At 40.8% G+C, this 22,216-nt stretch overlaps 1 protein-coding gene across 1 annotated transcript in view; it reads right to left on the reverse strand.

Moving 5' to 3' along the window:
• Positions 1 to 22,216, reverse strand: part of LOC138604877 (SEC14-like protein 1) — a 36,106-nt gene that overhangs the window by 9,540 nt on the left and 4,350 nt on the right. The window contains exons 3-11 of the mRNA XM_069676906.1: positions 7,825 to 7,974; positions 7,560 to 7,691; positions 5,487 to 5,615; positions 4,827 to 5,100; positions 4,542 to 4,651; positions 4,008 to 4,197; positions 2,374 to 2,462; positions 2,032 to 2,102; positions 782 to 953 (exon numbers count right to left, since the gene is read on the reverse strand). Of these exons, the coding sequence (XP_069533007.1) occupies positions 782 to 953; positions 2,032 to 2,102; positions 2,374 to 2,462; positions 4,008 to 4,197; positions 4,542 to 4,651; positions 4,827 to 5,100; positions 5,487 to 5,615; positions 7,560 to 7,691; positions 7,825 to 7,974 (1,317 nt within the window). The remainder of the gene's footprint in view (positions 1 to 781; positions 954 to 2,031; positions 2,103 to 2,373; positions 2,463 to 4,007; positions 4,198 to 4,541; positions 4,652 to 4,826; positions 5,101 to 5,486; positions 5,616 to 7,559; positions 7,692 to 7,824; positions 7,975 to 22,216) is intronic.

The raw sequence follows: 22,216 nt of genomic DNA on the forward strand, positions 1-22,216 counted from the left end.
GAATCAGGCAGATTTGTCTTTGTGAAGGACGCATGAATCAAGCCACATACAAAGTTGTCCTGGAAGAAAACTTGCTTCCTTCTGCATTGACAAGGTTCCCCAACTCTGTGGATTGTTTTTTTCCAGCTGCACAATGCTCCATGCCACACAGCCAGGTCAGTGAAGGTGTGGATGGAGGACCACCAGATCAAGACCCTGTCATGCCCAGCCCAATCTCCAGACCTGAACCCCATTGAAAACCTCTGGAATGTGATCAAGAGGAAGATGGATGGTCACAACCCATCAAACAAAGCCCAGCTGCTTGAATTTTTGCGCCAGGAGTGGCATAAAGACACCCAACAGCAATGTGAGAGACTGGTGGGGAGCATGCCAAGACGCATGAAAGCTGTGATTGCAAATCAGGGTTATTCCGTTAAATATTGATTTCTGAACTCTCCCTAAGTTAAAACATTAATATTGTGTTGTTTAAAGATGAATATGAACTTGTTTTCTTTGCATTATTTGAGATCTGCAAACACTGCATCTTTTTTGTAATTTTGACCAGTTGTCATTTTCTTCAAATAAATGCTCTAAATGACAAATTTTATTTGGAATTTGGGAGTAATGCTGTCAGTAGTTTATAGAATAAAACAAACATTTTCATTTTACTCAAACACATACCTATAAATACTAACACCACAGAAACTAATAACTTTGCAGTGGTCTCTTAATGTTCTCCAGAGCTGTACATATTGGTACTGTGAGGACACTAAGGGAAATTGCCTGAGCTGTAAGCTCTCACCAGTGTCCAGAGGACAGGGAACACTCTGGGAGCTCTCAGGATAAGAAGCCGTCCCAGAGTCTCTGGGTAGTTGGCCTCCACAACCTCGATGATCCTCAACAGCGCTTTGACTCCGGGTCGCCACAGGTGACGCATGTTCAGCCCCTCCAGATCCACCAGACACGTCCAACAGCTACAGAAGAGGAAGAGAGGATTAGAGTGTTGATAAACGCATGCTCACACACAACTGTGCAACAACCTCTTTCTGACCACTTAGCACCTGTCACCCTGAAGTGAGGCTTAAGTAGTGAAGGCAATGCTTGCTAATTCTGGAGCCTCCCTCCTCCCTCCTCCCTCTTTGCCTCCTTTCACATCCTCCCTTTTCCTTCTATCTGTTCTGGCTGAGAGCTGAGAGCTGTGACGTGAAACCCATTCAAAGTTCACATGCCTTCCTGTGTGGTTCTTATCCCAGCCACCTCCTCCTGTTTGAGAGCTGACAGATGACAGATACCATCTCCGTTCCCTTCCTCTCACTCTCTCCATCGCCATCTGAATGAGACGAGGCTTGTGCACCCTTTCCTCTGGAATCACACATACTGCTCTGGGCCCAGGATGCAACTGCTGAACTCAGTCCAACAAGCTATTATATTCAAAGTAAAGAAACTAATATTTGTTTGAATAATTTTCCTGCTTTAGCCTTTTGTTTTCCAACATTTGAACTTTAAATTTGGCATTGATATAGGGCTGCAACTGAATTAACATTATAAAATATGCTTTTCTTTTGAATAAACTTTGTTGATTAATTGGCAGCACATCAGGATGGTTAGCTCTGTCCTGTGACTTTCGTTTGTTTTTTTCTAGCACTGTACTATGATGCACATTTGCTAATTTTTACTCTGATTCTAATTAATATTCTTTATCGCATTTTCTAGCCTTTTTAGCACAGCCTCAAGATAATGTCACCCAACATTTTACTGTTTGTATGATCATCTGGTGAAAAAACCTTTTAATAGTGAATTTTGTTTAGTTTAGAAAATGTCAGATAACAGTGAAAATTGGCCATCACTAATTCCCAGGTCCCATGCTGTATTGAAATTGCTTGCTTTGTCCAACTAAGAAAAAAAACATAAGCAATTCTGCAAATCTGAAAGCTAGAAGGCCTATTGGTATTTGAGCTTCATAAATTCATTTACTAAATCTTTGCTCATTTATTCATATGGATCCACAAAATGGGTCAATTTTTCAGCTTTAGATTGATTTAAACCGTTTACCTGATTGGTCGACCAAACACCTTGGTGTTCTCCTCACAGCGTCTCAGACCCTCCTCATTAATAGACAGCACCTGAAATGATAAAACATGGTCTATGGCAATCTTACATTTCAAGCATTTGGCTTTCACACTAGAGCGACTTACATTCGGGGCATCATTATAAACAGCCTGGCTATTTATAAATGTACTGTACTGAATACATCCTGGTGTTAATGCACTTGTCAGGACATGCCGGTGTACATTCATTCAGTAGACTGTAATCCAACCAACAGCTTGACCTTTAAACGTATCGACCTAAACTGATACACGCAAGCTTAAAGTTGCTTCAAGTTGCGTTACATACATGTCTGAGCAGAGACTCCTCTCCAAGAGCACGGACTAGTCCTTTGGTGTCCATCTGGCCCAGCCTCAGGATGTACAAAGGACGGCCATCTAGAGGGGAAAAACAAGTATTTATATAATCCATCACCTCTTCCTATAAGGCTTCATGTTAAGTGCAATAGTAATAATAAGCCAATAAGTGATTGAGCTCACCGCTTTTGTCTTTTGTCCAATGAACTCTCACAAATACTTGCTAAAAGATTAATATGAGAGGATGAACTCTTCACTGATGTGGTCGAACATGAGAGTAATTGAAATTTGATTTATACTGTCTACAGTTCTTATGCTCTAAAGGAATGCACAGCATGCACCACAACATGTGTCATTGTCACTGTGTGTCATCTATTTGGGTAACCAAGTACAGCTGACAAATTGGTCTCATATTTAATATACTTGCATGGCTGAAGGCTCTGGCTTGCTAAGAATGACACGTGCTGTGTATTTCTGTATTTCTGTGTGTGTGTGTGTGTGTGTGTGTGTGTGTGTGTGTGTGTGTGTGTGTGTGTGTGTGTGTGTGTGTGTGTGTGTGTGTGTGTGCGTGCGTGCTTGCGTGCGTGCATGTGTGTGTGTGTGAGTGTTTGAGTAACTTGAGTCTGCAAGAAACTGGAGAACGGAGTTCTTCCTCTAGTTCTTCCATCATACTGTAATATTCCAGAGCAAGTATGCCCGATCAAAATACATCCACAAAACGTGCTTGTTTTACCAGTGACGGGATTTGATTGTTATTAAAACTGCCTAACAACATTATAAAATTGATCCCCACAGAGAGAGACCTTTAGGTTAAGGTTAGATTATGTTTTGACCATGAACATCTGTTAACCACATCGCTCTCTAAAGCCACCAGACTTCATTAACAAACACACTGGAGTTGCTGGTTGATGTGTTGTTAATGTGTTTTATAAATGTCCACTGGTAATCAAAAAAAAAAAATTAATTAATATATGTCAATGAAAAATAAAGTTTTAGTGAACTTGTGCACTTGAGAGAGAATGAAAATTCGTAGGCTTACATAAAACATAAATAAACAACATTATTGTTGTTATTGTTATTGAGTTAGGTGTTTAATGGCGGAGGCTTCCCCTTTAAGAACGGTAGCCTTTATGTGTGATGTATGCATGTGACGTCTGGCAGGTTTGTTATAGGAAGTGAGTGTAGACTGTGTAGAGAAAGTACCTGCAGCAGACTCCGTAAAGCGCATACTTCAAGCCCGCCACACAGACGAGGCTGCCTGTGTATGCACATATTTTGTTTGTGAGCGCAGACGTTGGCCGATGCCAATTATATCAAAATGTCATTAATGGGCCCGATTAATCAGTCTATCACTACTGTTGAGGCAGCAGTAGACCAGCAGCTCCAGTAGTGATGTAGCAAACAGCTGTTTCTGGTTAAAGAAGGATCTTAAGTTGCCAAAATCATTAGCAATCTGAGCCTGTCACTGGCAACACAAGCACGTTCATGGTCGACACTGATCAGGCGCATTTGCCCCCCAGATTTAAATTGCAGCAACACGTCTTGTGGCTGCCAGCCACAGCAATCTAAAAACATTTTGCACCTATTATTCGTTTGGACCCGAAAGTTAACATACACACTGCCTACCTCTGTCATGGTGGTGCCAGCCTCCAGTGTAGTAGTCCTGGAGGACCTGTGGTGAGCTCCAGGTCTCCAGCAGGTAGTCCACCTGGTGCTGTTTCCTCCAGGTCAGTGATTGGCAAAGGATCTCCCGTGCCTTATCCATGTTGAAGTCTCTGGCACGCAAGAAGCGCAGTATGTGCTCATCCTTAGGAATCTGGATAGCAGGGGAAGAATGCTTAGCTGTGCTTGATTTATAAACAAAGTAATGAAACTAACAATGCTGAGAAAGTTCTTGAAAGTTTTTTTCACTTGTCAATGTCACTTTCAACTGTTCAATTTAAATAAACCATTAGTATCACATCATAGTAGCATGTAAAAAGGTAGCTGGAAGCTCTCAAACTAAAATAAGATTACCATAACTAATTACTACAACTGCACTTCTGCAGATGTCCCTGATAATCATCAATTCAGGGGTGGACAAAAAGTCTAAATATTTCTCTGTTCATCTTATCTGAAAAGTCCTATTCTGTTTAACTCCATTCATAAAATAGTCTTTACCTTTCCCTTGTGGGTCTCCTGCAGCCATTTGCGAAGTCTAATCAGACAGCTCTCCTGCAGGGGGGTCAGGTCGCCTAGGTAACGTTTGATATAGTCTGCATCCAACTTATCTGCAAGCAAAAAACATGAAACCTATGACTACCATGAATCAGCAGAACAAAAAGGTATATCAGTTATGCATTCCCATTTAAACTAAATAACAAGACCCTGCTTTAATTGCCATTCTTCTGTAATGCTAACAAGTAGCACCAAGATCTCATTTTTCCATCATGTGGAGGAACAAACCTTCAGGTGTACCAGCCAGGATCTCCGTTAGGCTGTCTGTCTGAAGGGCGCCGCTGTCCTGCTTGGCATCTGGAGAGGTGCTGTCTATAGCGTCGGTGGGCAGCGGGATGGAAACAGAGGGTGTAATTGCAAGTTTGGGGAGGACAGGGGGGCTGGTGGAGAGGCTGGTTGGCCTGGGAAGAGGCAGGGGAAGAGAGGAAGGAGTCCAGCGCGGCACATGGGTGATACCTTCATCTTCCAGCTCCTTCAGGTAGAACTCGATAATTTCTTTTCCCTGTGAGGAACACAAGAGGAGTACAGACTAGTCAGAAATACAGGGCGGCAGTGAATTCAAGGAAATGAGACTCAGACCAACAATACTCAGAATACTGCATTGTTTTGAGTATTTTATTATTTTTTTATTTAAACCCAGAAAGGTTACGGTTCTGCATATTCATTTTATTTTACCAGCTGAGAAAATAAAAGGAATAGATTCAACATTTTCTACATTCACTAAAAATGAAGGCAGATGACTCATCGAGTCCACAGTAGAAGACCCCTGTCCACTTACAGGGATTATGCAAACTAATTTATGCAAATACAGACTGACTGAATCATTCTGTTACAACAGACCAATGTCAGTTCTGAAAGATACATAATGCTGTTTTGTGCAACACACACCTTTTTGATACTGCTGGCATACTGCTTCATAGCAATCTTTTCCACTGTGCTCTCAAAACCGAAGAAGGACTTGATGTCCAGGCTGGCAGTCTGCTCAAAACACGTCCAGTCCTCATTCTCTGGGTGAACCTGCATCAACACACAGATATGTACTGTATATTATACTGTATACACATGCAAAAACAAGATGACCAGGTTACTATGGTAACTACACACCAAGGCTTACTCATTGATGACGCACAGAGAGACCAATTTTCACTCTGTGCACTGTGAGTGGGAGTGTGTGTGCCAGTCTGTCCATATGAAATTAGCCAGCTAAGTTAAAAAGGACAGAGCACAACCAGACAAGGACACACGTGTCTCTGATGTGTGGTGTAAAGGTTGTAAGAGGTGATGTTCAATAAAACAAAGGCTCTTTTAGACAAAACTGAAGAATATCATCAGAATAAGCTTGCCAGTACCAGAATTATAGAGTAATAAAAGGCTAAATTATTTTCCATCTTCTATTGATTCTAGCAATGTAATGGAAACTTTAGGGGGTTGTGACTTGAGATGAAGAACTGAAATCGAAATATATTCCTTATTTAGGTGTATTCTATTTACATGTTAAAGGGGTGTCCTGAGACAAACCAAAGGATCAGTATCCAGACATATTTTAAAGGATCATTATGACCAAATGAAAGCTGTTCCTTCCATTACTGAAATGAAATGTTTTTTTTGTGTTAATCAGCAAGTTTATGTTGATCTTCATAATAAGAGCCGGGCTCAACACTGCAAGCATTTCATTATATCTTAGTGAAGACTGCAGTATGTAAATTTTTTTGATTTTGACCCACAGTTTGGCAAAATGAGCAAAACATTAAGGCAGCAGCTTCTCAGTTTTCAGCCTACACTGATGACACTAGCAGTGGGTTATTAGCTGTCATTATTTAATGTTAATTAGTAGTGCAACTTGATGAAGGATAAAATGAGGTTTGGCTGTCATTGGTTTCTCTCTGCAGCCAGTATTTGTACTCTGATTAAGATATTATGAGGCATCAGGTTATGCAAGTTAAACTTATGTTTGAAACGTATCAATAAATCGAGCTTATTTACTTTAGTTTACTTTTTAATATTTTGATAAAGTAATGTTTGGATAAAATAAGCTGTGCCAAATTCAGAATGCTACTCTTGTCAAAAACATATTTAATTAACATATGTCAATCTACAAATTGGTGTTTGCAATATTAAAAAAACTTTAATATTGGTGGATTAGGAGGGATTAGGGTAAAAATGAGCAAGAAATACCTTATTTTTTAACAATTTGAACGAATGGTTCAAATCCTTTATGATATCGATTACAGCATCTAGTGTAGTAAGAAGACAAGTTTAAAGCTGTCTGATAACACTGTGTTGGAAGCTTTATTGCCCTTAACTATCAGAATATTTCAGCTTTAGCCGGTTCATTAGCTCTGTCTAATTGAGCTGTCCATCCTGGTCACTGTTAGCGCAGTATGCTAAACCACGCAGTAAGAACCTCTATGCAGCCTCAGACCTAAAATTAGCACTCTGGTTGGTTGGAGGCTAATACAGTGGGCTTGACCTCATTAACTCAGAGCACATCCATTCATGAATACGCAGATCTGAAGTCAGAGTTGAGCATACAGCATGCAGAAGTGGGGCAAGGAGGAAAGGGAAGATATGCTGGTTTCAGATCAGTATTTGAGAGCGATCAGCCAGAATGTAATGGTACTGAATTATTCACAGAGAGAGATCGGCTGAGATAGCTAGCTACATGCTAAAAGCTAGTCTAAACATGGCTTTCTCTGAAGGGAAGCAGGGAGGAGATTAGAGGAGGCACAAACATTAACATGGGTGTGCTGGTGGCAGCTTGCCCTTTAGCATTTTAACAACAGCTTTACAGAACGTGAGCGTGTTTGCTCATTTATCTGTAAGAATGAACCTGTGTGGTTCTGTATAATTCAGTGGGTTGAATGGGTTTAATGGGTTGTACTACAAATATATACATGTGTGTGTTAAAGCTGCTTTTTGACAGCATGCTCTTAACTGCACAGGGTTGTGTATCTTACTGACCGAATAGCAGCAGGTCTCATGAATGATGACCCTGTTGGAGAAGGTCTCATTGTGAGACTCGATGTGCAGTGTCCTCTCCTTCCGGTTCAGCGTGTTTTTCTGGATGAAGTAGACGTAGTCCACACCAGCAATCTGCAAAGCACACACACACACAAACACACACACACACACTATCTCATGTTACAAGAGTCACCAAAATTAAACCTGCAACTTTGCAAACTTCTGTACGTTGCACTCAAAATGAAAACACTCAAATGCAATATACCCTTTTCAGCAGGCGCGGGGCATCAACATCCAGGGCACAGCGGCGCTCGACCTTTTGTGTGGAACCGTCCTCGCTGGTCTCCTCATTCACCACGTCACTCGCGACAAACATGGGGATAAGGTGGCAGGTGGGGAAGCGGCGCTCATAGGCCTGAAAGAGTGAAAATGGGTACTTTAACATAGTGGTTTTTGATCTATGAATCTTTTAGGTTTCAGGTTTTATTCTAGTAAATCAAGTTGCAGGAAAAGAGCATCCCTCTACATATTCGACATAAAAAGGGATTGTTGTATATTGTGTTTAGTTAATCAAGCCATCTCTTTTCTGCAGAGCATCACAGTAGGACACGATATTTAACCTACAAGGAACGCTTTTTATTTTTGCTCAACAGAAAAATACTTGGCCGGAATATCTTGTTCAGTTCAAATTCTAAATAGCTTTTTTGAAATAAATATGACAGAAAGGCTAAGGATGAATTGAGCTTTAAAATACCACACAGTCACCAGAGGTCTATTAATGCCAGCTTGTATACAAATCATTACAAATAAGTTATTCTTGAAGTATGCTAGTATCAGGTTAAGAGGAAGCGAAGAATCTTAATAGGTGGGCAGAGAATAGCTCAATGCTGCAAACAAGTGAGAAGCCAAACAAAACCTCCTTCAACTTCGCACTTCTCCAAACGCCTTATTCAAGCTGAGCAACAGCAGAAAATTGCCCTGACTCAAATAAAGCACTTTTTAATTCATTTTACAAAAAAGAGCTCAATGCACAACAAGAGCCACTGAGCCTGGGGGCACCGTGTCTCCAAATGATCTGTTCTCATCTATGCAAAACACTGGCTAGCTCAGCGCTTATGCAAAGGCCAGCCAGCTGTTATGTAACTGGGCCTTGGCCAGCACGACGTGCAGCAGCACCCATTCCTTCCTAGTTTTTATCAAAAGAATTCTCCTATCCAGGATCTTAATGGTGTGGTTACACATCTGGCAAGTCTAAACATGAGGCTCGACTGGTGAGTCAACAGTAAAGTGAGTGATGAGTGTGATAACATGATGGAGTTGGCCGAAGTCAGTCAAAACAATGGGCTGGTTTGAGACACATATTCTTGCTTAACACACAGGATATTTCCTCATTTTGGCAGCTTATGAAATTCTGAAACATTCTGAAACATTACCATCCAGGATGTGAATCAATGTATTTATATGTGAATTACTCATTGGTTGAATAATAGAGATTGAAAAAGAGGAAGAAAAGACAGACTTTAAGAAAGACAGAAGACACCTGTAAGATGTGGGGAATGCGGCAGTGCGATCCTATCAGCTGCAAATCAGCCTCTTCATCAACAGGGACATACTGAAAACATACAGAGTGCCTGAAAGACGAGTGCAGGGACAGGCTGTGTGAGCTCAACTGAAAGAGTGAGTGCTGCTCACAAGACATTTGGGGTCGGCTGAGTTAGTGTCAGCTGAGCCTCGCTAATAAAGGAGCTGTGTTCTACGAAGCATAAGACAACCCGTATGTCTTTCAGCTACCGTGAAAAGCTCGAGAACAGAAACCACTTTAACTTCGTCAAAGTTCAACAGAAAGCTGTAGTTGAATCACAGCCGCTCGTAGTTTGTTCTTTTCAGCAATAACTCAATAACAATAAAAGTTTTCATCTTTATGACTGGTTTGGACAATATTGCCTTGTATTGGGCAGATAAAATGATCTCAGTAGGAAATGGTGATAACATTTAAGTGTTATCTGATTAGAAACTATGAACATTATTTATTTGGATAGATTGGATGTGGATAGATCAAGCAGCCCATCAAAGAACAGCTGGCCAGTCTGCAGTTCTTAGCTTAAAACAGCTGGCCGAAGATCTTAATGTGCAAGTCATGTAACTGTTACTTCTAGATCTTGGCTGTCTTAAGTTATATAATTTAACTGAGTGAATTTTAATCATCGGATGTCCGGCAGTGGAGAGAAAACAAACTGAGTTATGAAGCGGCAGGTCAGCTCACAGTCCCTGATACATGTTGGCAAAACATGCTTCACGGACTGTGAAACCACTTGATTTTGTTATTTTTTCCAGTTGGAATCACGGGGTTTGATTTGGGAAGAAGGACATGCAGAAAATATGATAGAAACCTTGTGAATGACGAACACTGACCAGCTTTTTTTAGGCTTCTGTCATTATTATGATACTTTTCAAACAGGCAGCTTTATCCAATTATATATAGTGTAAATAAGATTTTAAACAAAATCAAGAGTAGGTTTTGAACCCTACTGACTGCCTATTCAGCAGTCAATAGGGTACAGCAGCTCCTGGCATACCAGTGCCAGGGTTAGTGAGCCACTCAGCTGCCCACTGTCCACTGACTGAGTGAATGCTGAGCTCTGTTTTTCTGCCCTGATGATCTGGAACACTGGGAGCAGGCTTTGTACTGCTGTCAGCACAACACTGACTGTAAACATCAGTTTCAGCCGTTACAAACAACCATACGTCAACAATGAACTAGACCACAAATGGCATGACTGTCAAAACACCTCTACTGTTCACTGACAACTTACATACTGTACAAAACATGGGTTTTATTTGACGGGACAGTAAACCACTAAGAGGAACAAGAAAAAAACAACAACAACCATCAGAGCCTTGTTCTGGGTCATGGAAATACAAGCGTAAAAAAGCGGCACAACTTTTAGCTCCACCCGTGCACTGAAAAAAAAACCCAACTGCTTTCGTGTTAAAAACAGGAAACAGGAAGGTCCTGATACCAGGATATTCCTCAACACAGAATGTAAGCACATGCTGCTAGGCTGCAATGTTGGTCTTTCAAAATACAGTGGGCTGATTTGGTCCCATCTGATCATCTTTTTGTATCACACGTGTTGCTTATAATAACAAACTTTGCTGTCACAAACAGGTAGGGGCTTATAATTAATTTTGCAACCATCTGAGTCTTTGATGAATTAAATTGTTTAAGTCAACAAACCTTGACACTATAGTTCATCCAGGACGATCAACTAACCTCTAACAGGATATAGTCTGCTTTCATCTCCTTTGAAACAGTCCTCCAGTCATGAGTCATATCATCAAGTGTTCTGCAGGCCTGACTCACTATTCACAGCTGAATGCGAGTGAAATAACACAATACAGTCAATACTCAGATCATTTGGCAGTTATCCAGGTAATTACCCAAGTCTATATTGAACTACAGTTTAATGTTGGCAAACAGTGTGGTAGTGTGCATTCCAAGAAGTCTTTTTTCCATTATTGCCTCCACTTCTACACTATCAAAGAGAGAAATGGTGCTTCAACTTTAAATAGAACATGATGATAAATCTATTGACTAAATTATAGATGACCAATTCAGCGTTAAAACTGCAACATGTGTGTTAAAATTAAACCTATAGGCTGTAACTGACACCAGAAGATGCTCTATTCATTCCATCTATAAAAACCATGCCTGTTCAGTCTTTTGTATAAAGAATAGGCAGGGATGACTCATCAACCCAAAAACACATGGCAACCAAACACCACAGTAAATATTCATTTGTCCCTTGCCTCAGTACAGCACACTCATATAGTAAATAATAGAACTGTTCAAAACCTATCCAAGCCTGCAACAACGTCTTCCTCCGGTCTCCATGGTCAAAGGATATGTTTGGACACACCTCAACTGACCAATCCTTAAGGAATGGTTCCTGGAATTTGGTTGGAGACTGTGTGTGCTCTCCAGGGGCCCATGAGAGAATATTTAAAACAATACATGGTTAATTGCTCCTTTCCTGCACACATGGAACACATTTTCCATTTGGACAATGTGTAATGTGAAAAAGGGCAGAGGTATGGAAAGAAGGCATATTTTGCTCAGGAAGGGTGATTCAGAAAATCCAAAAGTTCTTAATGAGATATTACATTTCAAAACAACAAAGGGCTGGATGGTACATGTTGTACTACTGGGAAAGAAAACTAAAGTCCTGGCAGGCAGCCCAGCTATATCTGGCTTCAACTTATGGCATAAAAAAAACAAACATAAAAACAAGTGCAGGCATAATCCAACCAAACAAGTAGAGATTTTTTTTCTTAATCATATTTTAGTTAGAGCGCAACACCTCTACAGTAATCGCAACTTACCCCTCTGCAAATGAGGTACCAGGCACATGAGGTTCAGCTGAAAGGATTTGTCGATTAAATGATTATTGAACTAAAATGATTTTGAGGTTTGTGACTGAGCTGCGAAAAAATGCATTATATCCTGTTAACTATAAATACAGGCATTTATGGCAAAGACGTAGGCAATGTACAACAACAGAATTTGCATTTACTGTGTACAATAAGCTTTGTGTGACTTCACACTGAGGTAGCATGAGAGAGCACATGACACTGGTTAGAGATGTTTTGCAGTATGGTACCACAACATACTTGTACTTTTTGCAAAGTAAGAAACACCCTCACCCCAAGGCAAAGCACATTGTAACATAGCAACAGCTCTGATGCAACTTTTCTATCAGTTTACAGCTGTTCACAAGAGGTAGAGCAAGGTGAAGACGACTTGAACTGACTTGATGGTGCATGTTCTGACATACTGAGTGCAGTACAGCCTTCCCATAAACTTGGGTTACGGTAATTTTGTAAAAACAAAATGCCACAAACATTTTTTGAGAGACAAGGCTATTCTACTGTTCCCGCCAGACTACAGGAGGCTTTAAAAGTAACTTAACTTTAAGTTCTTGGGTGTGCTGAACAGTAGCCTAGTTCATGTAATTTGCTGACAAGTCAATCATGAAAGAGACAAGGAACAATCCGCTATGGCTTAGAGGAAATTTCTTGGCCTGTAGGTCTTCTGGGAAGTGTTCTGACCTGGGAGAACACTCCCAACTTCCTTGGTGTCACATCTCTGGAGCTCACGAAAATGGTTGTGTAATAGAGACAGCAGCGGCCCAGAGGTCGGCCTCTGCTATTTTTATCAGCTGGCTTCTCCTGCAGCCAGGAAAACCGGAACATTGTGGTTTGGTGGGGGGGATTTTTAAGATTAACATACTTGATAAGGATGGCTTAGAGATGATGTCAAAACAGACCGTGAAACAAAGCCCAAAAAATTATGCAGCAGTTGATCTGGCTGCAATTCCGAAGTATTCAGAGGAAATTTGGAGGGACAACCTATAAAGAAACACTTGCCATGTTCTATTAAACTGTAAAACTCTGCAATGGAAATGGTCTTTCAGGCCTATATTGGTGTTTTTTCTTATTCTGATGTCATTTCTTGGCAGTTTTACAAATGCTTCATATACCTTGAATCTGTACTAACTAGACTATAATGTTATGTAAAACAAACCATAATAATTGTGCCATTACTAAAAACAAAAGATTTTTAAATCAGTCTTTTCTTAATAAACACACAAAACCTATTCAGCCAAAACATTTCTTATCATGTCATTTCTTGGGGTATGTCAAAAGCTTCATATCCAGAACAACAAGCCAAAGGTAATGCAATTTGTTCAGTTATGCTATTAGATTAATTTAAACTGAATAATGTTAACAATGATCTACTATGACCAGCAGGTTTTCAGACAAACTTTCCCTTTTGATAGTGTTAAGACTAACAAACAAGTGTCTAACATATCTGGACTCAATAACAAACCGGTATTATACACAAATAGTACACAGAGCGGATACAAAGCTTCCTGAGATACTCAAATTTCCCCTGTAACATGTCAATATCTTTCAGCGTCTCATGCCTGCAGTCACACTGATAAATGAGCCCCACTGCCAAACAACCAACAACAGGGTTCATATCAGGAGGACTGCTTATCGTTAGGCTCTCTTAAGCGTCGCTTTGCCATTTCCTCTAAAAGACTAGACACATATTGTATAACAAATACACACCGCTCATGACGTCATGAAACAACAAACAAACCCAGCTTTGTGTGAACTGCAGGCAGGCCTGTGATGTCATTCAGCCAAAGTTGGGTGGCAAAAATCATAACAAGTTCCCACCCATCACCTGTGGCAATCCTGGGCTCTGACCTGTTGGGGACGTCACTACAGGGCTTGGCATCACACACAAGCCCAGCCACATGTTTGTTATATTGTTGGGGCATAGTCTGCATGCCATTACTTAAACAGACGGGGTCATGTGTTTAAGGTTGACTGCAAAGGGGAGGATATAGGATGCTGTCTGTTGGACATTTGAGTCTATAAGCCAGATAAAGGATCCTCTCTTGCTTTCACTGTGCTGCCAAATGAAATATAATGCCCTGTTCATTCATGGGACGGGTTGTCTTAGACACACATCCTGCTTCTGTAAATGACAGTCCTGACGCACAAGCCCTTGCAGGTATCTGTTTACATAATTTGAGAAGAATAGGTTAGAGAGAATGGAGGTATAGAGAAGCCATATGGAGAGGAAAATTCCTCCTGGTTTTCATTTCAGAGAGAAACACTATAAACTCCAAACTAGGTCATGGGCGAGGATGGGGGAGAGCAGGAGCAGGAGGAAAGTTACTGAGCAAGCAGCTTGAAAATTCTGGGTTTCTTGCAACTGAGTGAAAATCAAAGGGAAGCATGAAAACTAAAAAATCTCTGGTGTTAAATGCTTACTTAAAATATCATTTTGCATGAGGATTTCAGGTTACAAATCAGATACTGGCAATAATCAGGTTATTCTGGTTGCTAAGTAGAAGTGATGATCAGGAATAAGGTTGCATGCCTGTAATAATGACACCAAGGAGGAGAGAAACCTTTCCTTCAAGCCCCACCAAAAAGTTATATTGGCCAGTAAAGTTAAAGGCTTTTGGCTATAGAGACAATGCATTAAAATATTAGCATACATCCTTGAATTAGATTCCACTTTTTTCATTGTCACCTAATTACTTCTGATCGGTGCATATTAAGAGCAATTAATGGACCATCGATTCATCATAAACATTCAGAGCTGTGTTTATCATCCTTGCCACTGAACAATGGCAGGAGGACCTCCGTTTGGTCCATTGGGCTTTTCAACAAGACTGGTTTCACTATGTTACGTTCCCCTGAATGGGGATGAGGGGAGTTACAATAAATTAAAACCCAGGAAAAAGAAGGGATGAACAAAAACCAAAAATCAAAAACGGCAAATAACAATAAACAAACACTGAGGCCTCGAAGAAACGCCCTCCTTCCACTGAAGGAGTAAACCCGAACACGAAGACGTCTGTCTCACACACAGCCGAATGGCCCACTGGCCCTGGCTGTCTCCTCTCTGCTGCTCTTTATACTCCTGCCTGATTGCTGAATGTGAAACAGGTGAGCTTAATCACCTGCAGTGAAGGGAGAGCAGCACCTGAGGAGCAAACAGGAGAGAGACACACACAGAAAACACAACACAAAACTACGGCACGTAACACCTCCCCCCATAAGAACAAACTTATTTAAACTTTGACTCCTGTCACTTTTTGTGTAAAGATGCAGCATTTGAATAGAGAACAGCTCATGTGGACCTAAGTAGGTGACACCACTCTTGGGAAAAGATCCTGTATAATGTATCAAGAGCCTCCACAGGTGTCCCAGTTCTCTGTAGCTGGGCCAACCAGTTAAACACACAACACTTTGTTGATTTAATACCAATACTAATCTATTTATAGAGTGCTTTACATATCATTTCTTAGACTAAAACCAGTTATGCAATGATTGGAGTTGCTGTCACATCTAAAAGACAAAGAAATGTAAATGTAAGTGAGTGATTGAATAGTTTGAGATTGGTTTCTCCACCCATCAGGTCAAACACTAACTGAGCGTAGGTGTAGACTGGATGTGGGGTAGGAGAGAGAACAAGCTCCTGATTGAGCCGACGCAACAATAGAGCCCTTGGTCTCTGCATGCCATACCACCCACTTCTCTCCTTCCAGTGATCTTGCTGCTTCACTGCACATTGTAATGCAAGATTTGGGGACAATCTGCCCAGTCCACAGACCTTGTGTAAATGTACGGACCTAAATATTTGGTGGGCCATGCAATATTCCAAACTGTTGTACTAGGTTATGCAAGCATGTGTGTGTGTGTGTGTGTGTGTGTGTGTGTGTGTGTGCGTGAGAGAGAGAGTGTGTGTGTGTGTGTGTGTGTGTGCGTGTGTGCGTGTGTGCGTGTGTGTGTGTACCAGGGAAAAATGAAGCAGCAGGATGGCCATCTGTTTGCTATCAAAAAGCCATCACAGTGTGAAATAGAAATGCTGAACTGTATAGATTTTTGCTGTTGTAAGGCTGACTAAGACCTAACTCTGTCAAAGTACGGTTTACTCTAACTTGTCAGCTTATTAAAAAATAAGAATTGCTGAGACAATGATCTGAATCAAGGTATGAAATGTGCTTAGTAATACAAAAACACATTTCGCAGTCCCTTTTCAAAATGTTTTAGCTTCATTTAGCTTCATTTCAAGATTTGTCAGCCATTCTGAAAGTCTTGTGTATTGTATTATCTATTGTCCACCCATTCGATATAAAACATTAAAACATTATAGTATCAATAATGTCAGTAACTACGAAAATAAATGGTGTCTAGCATAAAGACTTCATAAAAGAAGTAAACGGTCCATATTTTGTTATCCTTTTTTTTTTTTTAGTTAAATTTTGAAGCCTGTAGTTTGCACTCACCCAAAAGCACTCCCTATTTAATGTTCCAATTTATTCTTAATGGGACAATAATTACAAAATGAGCATCATGCTGAATTGAAGAAGACTTGCAGCTAGTGACTGAGACCATAAAGTCATTAATAAAATCTTTACTGAGGTAGTTAATTGAGTGAGGGTAATTTCTCATCTGCTTCCGTACATAGAGACTTCTTTTGTAACCAGGGAAGTCGCCCCGTGATGGCCATTAGAAAGAATATAGGTTTGACGTACTTCAGCTTTGGCTTCACTTTAAAAACCAAAAGGCTAAATCCACTTCTCAAATTCTACCTTTAGCATGGACACGATTTATGCTGTCTTGTACATGTACAATGTCCGCTTCCACAAATTATTGTAAATAATAGAATCAACTCTGTCCATCAATGTCCAGCACTACTCATTAATCTGATCTCTGTTCTCTATACAGACTAACCACTGAATAGATGGTGGTGAGTCAATGAGAAATCCTCTTAACGGCGACTTCCAGGATATTGCAGCATTCTTGACATCCTGCTTTACAGTAAGGGAAGGAGAGGTGCTGGTAAGCCATATTCACAGCCTGTTCTGCAGCCACTGTTACACCATTCAATTATTTTAATAACCATTATGATCCTCTCATTAAATGGTTTTCGTAAATGCTGCCCGAGAGTCCTGACCATCTGATTTTTTTTTACGAGAAAGATGAGGTAATATCAGTGAATTACTGAGGAGAACGACAGGAGGAGGCACTGTTTATGTCTGATCATTCATCTCTTTGGGGAGATACCTATGTGTGAGGTATGTGTGAAAGTGCATACCGAACTAAATGCAAAATAAACCAATAATAGGAAAGGATTTTAAAGCAGTATTCGGTTTGTTCGCCCTTTAACATGCACACACGCTGTGGCGTAATAAAATTCGACTGAACAGCAGCACTCTGTTCTCGGAAATCATTTTTCACATTTCATTAAAAACAAGAAGAAACATCTTGAACAAGCCCCTAAAATAACACATTATCTGAACAACATGGCAGTTTGCTAGCACATTAATGCGAAGGCTGTCAGAGCATACTGTACACATTCCTATTAACGTCACAAAGCTGCCGCATAGATGTGAGTCACAACCCGTTGCCACACTGTATTATATGCAGTGTAAAATACACTACAGGGTCATTGTGTAAGGGTATGTGCGCACACATTCATCAGCGTCTGGCAGAATGGGGGAGGGGAGCTTTTGGAGCAGCATCTCGACCTTGCAGCAGGAGAGAGGGTGAATGAGTGTCCTGGCATTCAGTGAATGAAATCTGCTCCAGAATTTTCTCATAGGCTGCCAGAGTCACGTGACGGTGGTGCAGTTCTTTATCAATGCCGTTTCCAGCAGCACACCGGACGATAAGCCCCCCCTCCCCAAGGCAGGCCATAACTCTTCACGGTTTTTGGCATCTAGCCGAGTAAGTGAATTGCACACTGCAGGCAGAGCTCTGACAGATTCATTCAGAGAGTGGATGGAAATTCTCTGAATCAGAACAGACAGGTGCAATGCAGAGGGAAGCTGGTAAGGAAAGCATACATTAACAGCTAAAGCAGCAAATATGTCACTGTAGTAGAAAAACTAAATTTCCCTCTTGTTATTAAATCCCCCTAAGGAGCGGAGTCTGAATAAGTAGTAAGAGTTAAGCAGTTATGTTTAAAGATTTTCATTGTAGCAAGTCCCCAGGACCCACTGGTGGCAGTTTAAGTGGGTACCCAAAAGAAATTGTGCCAGTTGATGGTTATCATTAACTAAGTTGCTTCTGCTTTTAGTCTTAACATATTGATCGCTGAAATGAAATCTGTGCGGCCAGGACTGATCAAGCCCAACAATCAAGAATCACGTTAAAGCATTAAAAGAAATAGGTCTGTTCCCAGGATGCATTGATAGTCAATCAAAAAGACACAGGAAACAATCGGTAAGGGCGCAGCAAATTCACAGAGACACAGGACATACATGATGACATTCAATTGGGTTTCATTCCATTTGTGGGCCTTTTTTTAATTGACCAGGCCCCTAAAACAGATCCTAAAATTCCCCCATATCTCTGTTAAGGTAAAGCTGGCACAAAGGTAAGTCTTTTCTTGTACTAACCCTAGACATAAGGCCATTAGGAAAATGGGCGACGGACAAGCTAGCAGCTCACAGACGGATTAAAACAATAGAATTATGCCAGGGATGCCAGATAATTGAGGTGCAAAAGTCTTAACTAGAGCTTGGACATAAGTAGGTCAGCAAAAGGTGGGACAGGATGTCAACCTGGAAGGGCCGCTCTGTGCTTAGCCAGACTAGACAGAGAGAGGGGGGACAGCAGGAAGCAAAGTTTAGCTTAGCAGTAAACAGGCACAAAATAATCAACAACTTGTTGTCAATCAGACACTTTATAAAACCTGCTTGAGGTAATCCACATATTAACAGTATTAGGAAGCAGAATTAGTTCAAAGTAGTTCATGGACTATAAGATCTGGGCCCTCAGGTGCAGCAAGAAAAAGCTGATGATAAATAACTTGAGACCCTTTCTTTCTGTAGCATGAAAATATGAGCTCCGCTGTATAAAAACAACTTAGTGTCAGCAAAAAAAACCGCAAAACAGAAGCAGATACACATCTACTGGTAGCATTTACTTCCTTTATAAAATATTTTGTTATGCATGATGGAAGCGCAGATTAACTTTTAAACATATATTATTGATCCAGTGTGAAAGCTACTGTTATCAAAGCAGCAGCATAGGGAATTCAATGAAGAAGTGGTAATGTTTACATGCATTAAACACAGTCACAACACTACAACAAAACACTTCACAGATGAGGTTCCCCAATTTCAAGGTATGTTCAAGATTTTTGTTCAAACACTAAACAATGTTTCACTGCTGGTCCAGTTTCTATCCCTTGTCAAAACACCTTGTACATATGAAATAACTGAACTGTGACACAGAGCAGCTCATGTAACCCTGGATTATAGGAAACAATCATTTTCAGTAATACGCTGTTGACCTCATTAAGGAGTCTTTCGCAAAAACTAGATTTAGAGCAAGCAACAAGCCCCAGACAGTCTGAGAAGGAGGCTTGTGTGGTCCACTTTTCACCCACTGCTTTTACCCGAGTCGAACATAATGCTTGGGCCCACATAAAGGAAAACACTAAAATTCAGAGAATCTGAAGCTGCAACTTTGTTGACCAGAGGCCAGTGGATTGATAGGCAGAGCTTAGCCTAGTAAGTGGCTAAAACAGTCTGGGTCACTCTACCTCTCCCTTTTCATTTCCCTTCCCCTTTGTCTGTCCTCTTGTGTCATTTTTGTTCTGACCTGTCAGTCCTGCTCTGGTTTATCATCGTTTGGCCAGTTTATTATTATATTTTGTACTCCAATATTTCCAGAAAAATATACCTCTGAGGCTTTTGGTCCCTAGTTCAACATTAGAAGTTTTACTTGACTGATTACATGATATCTGATTACTATTTGAAGACATGCAGTTTGCTTTTAAATATTCTAATGGCATGATCATGAAGTATCCAAAGCATATGTATTTGGTATGTTGCTGCCAGTGATTAAGGAGATTTAGTCACTAAGAAGGAAGCATCCCCCGTTGTTGATGGTGCCAACAAGTCCAACAGGCATTACACTATTAGGGCACATCCTGTTCCTTCCCTCGTAGAAACTCTACTGGGACAGGGGCAGGACCAAAGTGCTTTGTCCTCATGGATTAGCTACACGCCCATACGTTTCCATGGAGCTGGCTAGGGTAGGCTTTGCCTCACTTGATTACTTCTCTCTGCAGCATGCGTACTAATCTTGTAGTTGAGGTACTTCAGGGATAATGATTGTCTTTTAAGCACTACTACAATAAGCAGCGTTGAGGTACCTGTTTTTTGCTATTACAGGGTGAGCTACTTCTTTATTTCTCTTGTGGCTGCTGAAGTCATTCTTCTTCTGTGGATTTGCTCCAGAAGCAACTGTCCCTTCAGGCCTGAAACAACAGCCAGAGAGGGGTAGTGTATTGTGCATTTGACATTCCTATGCGACTCCCCAAGGATAGACTAGAGGCTCTGAGACTGGACTGCTGCGATAATGGCAACAACTACATTTCCTGTTATTGAGATGCAGCAGCAGACTCAAGGGCTTGCTGTGGCTGAGGGAGATTACAACAAAAACAAACTGTTGCTGTACTTCCTTACTTCAGTGAAATGTAACCTTTTAAAAACAACAGAGAACACCAACATCTTGGCGTGATAAGAAGGCTATGAACGTCAATACTACCACTTGCCGGTGTTTGTGTGCTTTTGGGCAGCTCAAACAAACCCAGCTGTTGTTGGTACACAGCCACCAATGGGCACAGCTCTCAGAGGGATGAAACTGCTGTTGGCCGAGTTCACTTTTCTCTATTATTGTACACAGAAAGTGCTGTGGTGCATGTTTCACTCCGGTGCCATTTTAATCTAGCCAGTTCTTGTAGGAGCTTTCCTCTTAAGTGACATGCAATCCTTAACCTTAATCCTATCAGGCATTTCTGTAATAAATCACTTTGTGGAACATTACAGCACAAACCCTAATTAAGTGCTATGTCCTGTCAAACTTATTTGTATAGCTTTTGATCACTGTTGCAATCTTAAAGCACTTCATAATCCAAAATCAAAACAAGAAAAGCAGCACCACCCAATAATACGAGAGTGCTGACTATCACAACAAATTAAATCGCTAGCTAATGACTCATGTTTCTGTTTTGTTTTTTTGTTTTTTTTTGTTTTGAGCCACACCAAACTCAACCTACCTACCTCTGAGTTTTCCAAAAGTGCCAATTAGCAGCCTGAAATTTAGACATTTCCAGCCACTTTTTAGAAATTACAGCTGGATCAGAGTAGTTTTGAACGATATGCTTAAGCAGATGGAGGACTTTAGTCAGCTAGTGAGGCAAACAGCTTCCAAAGCCCCACCTTCTCGACTGATGATTTGAGTTTTCGACTTTAGAAGGCGAACCCTTGTGCTGTTAGTAAGTTTTTAGTTTTCTCTCTCCATTTTCTCTCTTTAATATATCTCTTTATATGATTCATGGTAACTCACGGGTAACTTGATTAAGAAAATAAACTTGATTACCATTCAAGTCAAAGTCAGAGCAGTCAAATGTATTTACAATTGCCTTAGTTAAAAATACAAATCATAAGACCATCAGATAGGACTTTTAACTGCCTAGGTGGGCGAGGTGCACCATATCTGCCAAAAAGCTGTCAAAACTGGGAATACTGAGCAAACCACGTTAAAAAGCAGGATACGGTTACCATTGCAGAACAAAAACAGCTGAGGGGCATCTGAGATCCAAGCCTGGCTTATGCAACAGTAGATTCAAGCCACAGCAGTGTTAGACAGAGGTTGAAATACTTTGATAGCACCTGTCAGTGGGCCTGTCGAGTGGCTCCTCGAGGCCAAGTGAAGGCAGGCTTTATCTCACGGAGACTAAAAGAATGCATTTAAAGGCTGGAGGAATGTAGAGCCTTGTTTTTTATCCTCAGAAGAGTAAATGGGTATGTGAAAGAACTGACAGTATCCAAACAACAGTGTCAAGCGGAGAGGGAACACTAAATTCCTCAAAGCAAGGTGTCAAATATAATCCCCCTACAGACGAAAGGGAGAAGCTATTACCAGCAAATATTTCAGATGCCTCTAACACAGGAACTTGAGGGAGGAAATACAAGGTAATACAAAGCACAATATACGTCATAATATGCGTGTTAATTGGAACAACCCTGCCTAAACCTCTGCCTGCA

This window comes from Semicossyphus pulcher, unplaced genomic scaffold (assembly GCF_022749685.1).
Source record: "Semicossyphus pulcher isolate SPU_LCO1_2020_fin unplaced genomic scaffold, fSemPul1.0.p SCAF_27, whole genome shotgun sequence".
Lineage (NCBI taxonomy): Eukaryota > Metazoa > Chordata > Actinopteri > Labriformes > Labridae > Semicossyphus > Semicossyphus pulcher.